Source organism: Alosa sapidissima, chromosome 6 (genome assembly GCF_018492685.1).
Source record: "Alosa sapidissima isolate fAloSap1 chromosome 6, fAloSap1.pri, whole genome shotgun sequence".
Classification (NCBI taxonomy): Eukaryota; Metazoa; Chordata; class Actinopteri; order Clupeiformes; family Clupeidae; genus Alosa; species Alosa sapidissima.
In genome coordinates, this window is record NC_055962.1 from 36,893,700 (window position 1) to 36,898,699 (window position 5,000).

Consider the following 5,000-nt stretch of genomic DNA (forward strand, 5'->3'; position numbering starts at 1 on the left):
TCTGTGTACCAAGGCACGGATTTTGTCTGTGTGTTTGTTAATTTGTTTGTGAAAGTGAGTTGTGTGAGTGGTATGGAGTACCTGGGTGTGGTGCGTCAGACTCTGATGGTCTTTGTGTAGGGGCATGTGTGTGTGTGTGTGTGTGTGTATGCGCATGTCAGACTCTGATGGTTGTTGTGTAAGGCGTGTCTGAGAGTTTCATGTGGATGTGGTTTGTGTGCTGCTTACTCCCAAGACGTGAGTTGTGTACTACATGAAAGCTGTGTACTGTACCTGTGTGTGTTTTTGTGCGCGTGTGTGTGAATCTGTGCATGTGAGTGCCTGTGTGGGTGTGTGTGTGAACGTGAGTATGCGTGCAAGCGCCTGCCTTTTAGTTAAATATCATTGAAGAGTAGGAGTGGGAGTGAGATGAGATGAGAGCATGTTTAGGAGTGAGATGAGATGAGAGCATGTTTAGGAGTGAGATGAGATGAGAGCATGTTTAGGAGTGAGATGAGATGAGCGCATGTTTAGGAGTGAGATGAGAGCATGTTTAGGAGTGAGATGAGAGCATGTTTAGGAGTGAGATGAGAGCATGTTTAGGAGTGAGATGAGATGAGGGCATGTTTAGGAGTGAGATGAGATGAGAGCATGTTTAGGAGTGAGATGAGATGAGAGCATGTTTAGGAGTGAGATGAGAGCATGTTTAGGAGTGAGATGAGATGAGAGCATGTTTAGGAGTGAGATGAGATGAGAGCATGTTTAGGAGTGAGATGAGAGCATGTTTAGGAGTGAGATGAGATGAGAGCATGTTTAGGAGTGAGATGAGAGCATGTTTGGGAGTGAGATGAGGGCATGTTTAGGAGTGAGATGAGAGCATGTTTAGGAGTGAGATGAGAGCATGTTTGGGAGTGAGATGAGATGAGAGCATGTTTAGGAGTGAGATGAGAGCATGTTTAGGAGTGAGATGAGATGAGGGCATGTTTGGGAGTGAGATGAGAGCATGTTTAGGAGTGAGATGAGAGCATGTTTAGGAGTGAGATGAGGGCATGTTTAGGCGTGAGATGAGATGAGGGCATGTTTGGGAGTGAGATGAGAGCATGTTTAGGAGTGAGATGAGAGCATGTTTAGGAGTGAGATGAGAGCATGTTTAGCAGTGAGATGGAGAGCATGTTTGGAAGATGACCTTTGACCTCAGGCCTGACTCAAACCTGCGTCCCTACTGGGCCTGTGTGTGGAACTGGGCACCGATGCTCCTGTTGCGCTTCATACCCTCCTTGTGTGTGTGTGTGTGTGTGTGTGTGTGTGTGTGTGTGTGTGTGTGTGTGTGTGTGTGTGTGTGTGTGTGTGGTTCATAGGACTCTGATGTGTTCTACATCCCTACGAGTGGACTCTCAGGAGAGAATCTGAGCAGCAAGAGCAGTGTGTCTGAGCTCGTCTCCTGGTACAAGGGCCCCTGTCTGGTGGAGCAGATAGGTAAGAACATACACGCACGCATGCATACGCACATATACCACACACGCACACAGACACAAACATAACACACACATACCACATACACACACAGAGCAGATTGGATGTCCACAAGTTCCAGGGAAAGGTTGACTCATGGCAGAGACATACGCAGGTAGCAGCTCTGACACCTCATGCTGACAGACATTCAGAACAGGACTACGCTACATTCAGAACACTTAGTCAACTCACACATACACTGTATCGTCATCTAGTTGCTAGTCCATAAATAAAATCATTAAACCTAGTTAAAGCTGTAGGTAGCTGTCAAGTAATTATGGACAAAATGGCTAAAGGCTAAATGGGCTAGACATTCGTGGAAGTACTTCAGCGTGTGTGAGCTGCCAACAGTTTTCACGAATAAGTAATGTTGCCAGCAGTGCTGTACCGGTACATAAACATTATGTGAAACTTGGCAACTAGTAGAAATCAGTAGTCGTGAAACCCCCAACGTGCACACCAGCATATATGCGCGCTCACACATAGTTTGGTATTGTGATCGTGCGCTACGAGTATGGCATCGTTATTAGTTCTAGTTATGGCATTGTTATTTTCATATAGACTGGAACTGAATTGCATCGTTATTGACCTATAGAATGGACAGTGTGGCATCAGGATTTGCAGATGGACTGGAATAGTAAAGCATAGTTATTTTCATATAGACTGAAGTCATATGGCATCCTTATTTTCATACAGGCCGGAGTTGTATGACATTGTAGTTTTCATATAAACTGGTGCAGTATGACATCGTAGTTTTCATATAAACTGGTGCAGTATGACATCGTAGTTTTCATATAAACTGGTGCAGTATGACATCGTAGTTTTCATATAAACTGGTGCAGTATGACATCGTAGTTTTCATATAAACTGGTGCAGTATGACATCGTAGTTTTCGTTTAGTTGGGAGCAGTGTGTGGCTCTCCGTGTGGCATTGTTGGGGTGCTTTCAGAATGTGTGTATTGCAGAGGAAGCCTCAGTGATGATGACTTCATCCAAGTACCGAGAGCAGCCAGCGTGTAGAGATCCGGTTCTACCAAAGCGTGATTGTCCGAGTGCCCTGAACTCAGGGTGGGGAAAGTGGCAGCTGGGGTGCGAGTGACTCAGCGATTCTGTGCTCGAGAAACGCTGACCAAGCGACAGCATGCTGCTGGTCCTCTCTCTCTGTTTCTCTCTTTCTGTCTCAGTATTGCTTCCTCCCTCTGTGTGCTTTCTCTTCTCTTCTCTTCTCTCTCTCTCTCTCTCTGTCTGTCTCCCTCCCTCTCTCTCTCTCTCTCTCTCTCTCTCTCTCTCTCTCTCTCTCTCTCTCTCTCCCTCTCTCTCTCTCTTTGTCTGTCTCCTTCTCGCTCTCTCTCTCTGTCTCTCTCTCTCTTTGTCTGTCTCTCTCTCTCTCTCTCTCTGTCTGTCTCTCTCTCTCTCTCTCTGTCTGTCTGTCTCTCTCTCTCTCTCTCTGTCTGTCTCCCTCTCTCTCTCTCTGTCTTTGTCTGTCTCTCTCTCTCTCTCTCTCTCCCTCTCTCTCTCTCTCTGTCTGTCTCTCTCTCTCTCTCTCAAATTCAAATTCAAATGTGCTTTATTGGCATGACTCAGAAAATAGTGTTGCCAAAGCAGTAACATGACAATACAAACAGATACAATATTTGTTTTAAGGGGGGTCAAAGAAAGGAAACTTATAATACTAAACTAAAAGAAAGAAAACTTATGTTTAAGAAAAATACTAACTAAATCCAGGTTTAAAGGAAACTTAAACATGTATTCTTAAATCTAAATCTAAAGGAAACTTATTTAAAAAAAAAAAAAAAAACTGTATCTAAAGTAATTTGTGATTTGTAACAGAAAGGAAACTTAGAAAACTTTAAAAACTTTAGAGTTATGTAAGATTAATATAAAAGGAAACTTATAGCAACATAGAATAAATAAAGAAATTGATCTTAAGTAAGCTTAACTTAAACTTAAACAATAGTCTATATAAAACTATTTACCAAAAACTATATACTGTATGCACTTTTTTCTATGTGAAGTTTTCTCTTAAAATGTGGCAGGACTGTAAATATTGGTATGCTAAGTGGGCACATTTATCTATTTCTCCCAGGAGGAATTGTAGTTTTTGTTCATTGGTGGCAGTCATAAAGCCGGGACAAGTGATTTCAATTTGTGGGTAGAATATAGCTCTTAAGTGTTGATAATTGGGACATTCTGTGAGGAAGTGGCATTCGTCTCTCTCTTTGTCTCTCTCTCTCTGTCTGTCTCCCTCTCTCTCTCTCTGTCTGTCTCCCTCTCTCTCTCTTTGTCTCTCTCTCTCTGTCTGTCTCCCTCTCTCTCTCTTTGTCTGTCTCTCTCTCTCTCCCTCTCTCTCTCTCTCTCTCTCTCTCTCTCTCTCTCTCTCTCTCTCCCTCCCTCTCTCTCTCCCTCCCTCCCTCCCTCTCTCTCTCTCTCTCTCTCTCTCTCTCTCTCTCTCTCTCTCTCTCTCTCTCTCTCTCTCTCTCTCTCTCTCTCCCTCTCTTTGTCTCAGTGTTTTTTTTCTCCTCAGGGTAGTTCCTCTAGAATGCTGTCTTTCTCCCTAGTTGTTTTTCGTTTTCTCATATTGTCTTGTTTTCTCACACTCTCTCGCTCTCTCTCTCTCTCTCTATCTTTCTCTCTCTCACACACACTCTCTTTCTCTCTCTCTCTGTCTCTCTCTCTGTCTTTCTCTGTCCCTCTCTCTCACACTCTCTCTCATTCTCTCTCTCTCTTGTAGATGGGTTCAAGCCTCCTCAGAGATCAGTAGAGAAGCCTTTCAGGCTCTGTGTGTCTGACGTCTTCAAAGGTAAGAGTTGCCAAACGCCAAGTCAAACCTGCATTTCACCTCACAGCCTCACGCACATGCACATCTGCACGGCCATCTTGTTGGTGCAACCCCATTAGTGACACTGAGTCTCACAGAAGCAAACTCTAGTCACTGACCAACACAGCAGAGATAAGCTGTGGTCCTCTCCACACAACAGAATGCCAGTGCTGACCCTCACTGGTCGAGTATAAGTATAAGTATATATACTCTTTTCATCCCGTGAGGGAAATTTGGTCTCTGCATTTATCCTAATCCATGAATTAGTGAAACACACTCAGCACACAGTCAACACACAGTGAGGTGAAGCACACACTAATCCCGGCGCAGTGAGCTGCCTGCTACAGCGGCGCTTGTATAAAATCGAAATCGTGACACCCCTAACAGACACACAGACACACAGACACACAGACACACAGACACACAGACACACAGACACACAGACACACAGACACACAGACACACAGACACACACGTAGGTTCCCCAGTCCAACACACACTGCCTACTGAGCAGCTTGGGCTGCCCTTCACACCTGCCTGATGCTTCAGTTCATGTCTTTCAGTGTCACTCTTTTAGTCCTTGTTATGAGTGTATTAATTAATGCCTAAGTTACAGTATTCCCTCTGAGCTCACTTTCTGCTGCCCACACACTCAGTCCCTGGTGAGAGTTCACGCTGCACACGGAGTTCC

The 5,000-nt window shown here is 44.5% G+C and overlaps 1 protein-coding gene across 5 annotated transcripts in view; it reads left to right on the forward strand.

The window, feature by feature from the left end:
* The window catches only part of hbs1l (HBS1-like translational GTPase), a 56,544-nt gene that overhangs the window by 35,493 nt on the left and 16,051 nt on the right, over positions 1 to 5,000 (forward strand). For all 5 annotated transcript variants that reach the window (XR_006032220.1, XR_006032222.1, XR_006032221.1 and 2 more), the window contains exons 11-12: positions 1,338 to 1,455; positions 4,223 to 4,291. Coding sequence is in view for 1 of the 5 variants with exons in the window: in XM_042094286.1 (XP_041950220.1) it covers positions 1,338 to 1,455; positions 4,223 to 4,291 (187 nt within the window). In the remaining 4 variants the exon portion in view is untranslated. The remainder of the gene's footprint in view (positions 1 to 1,337; positions 1,456 to 4,222; positions 4,292 to 5,000) is intronic.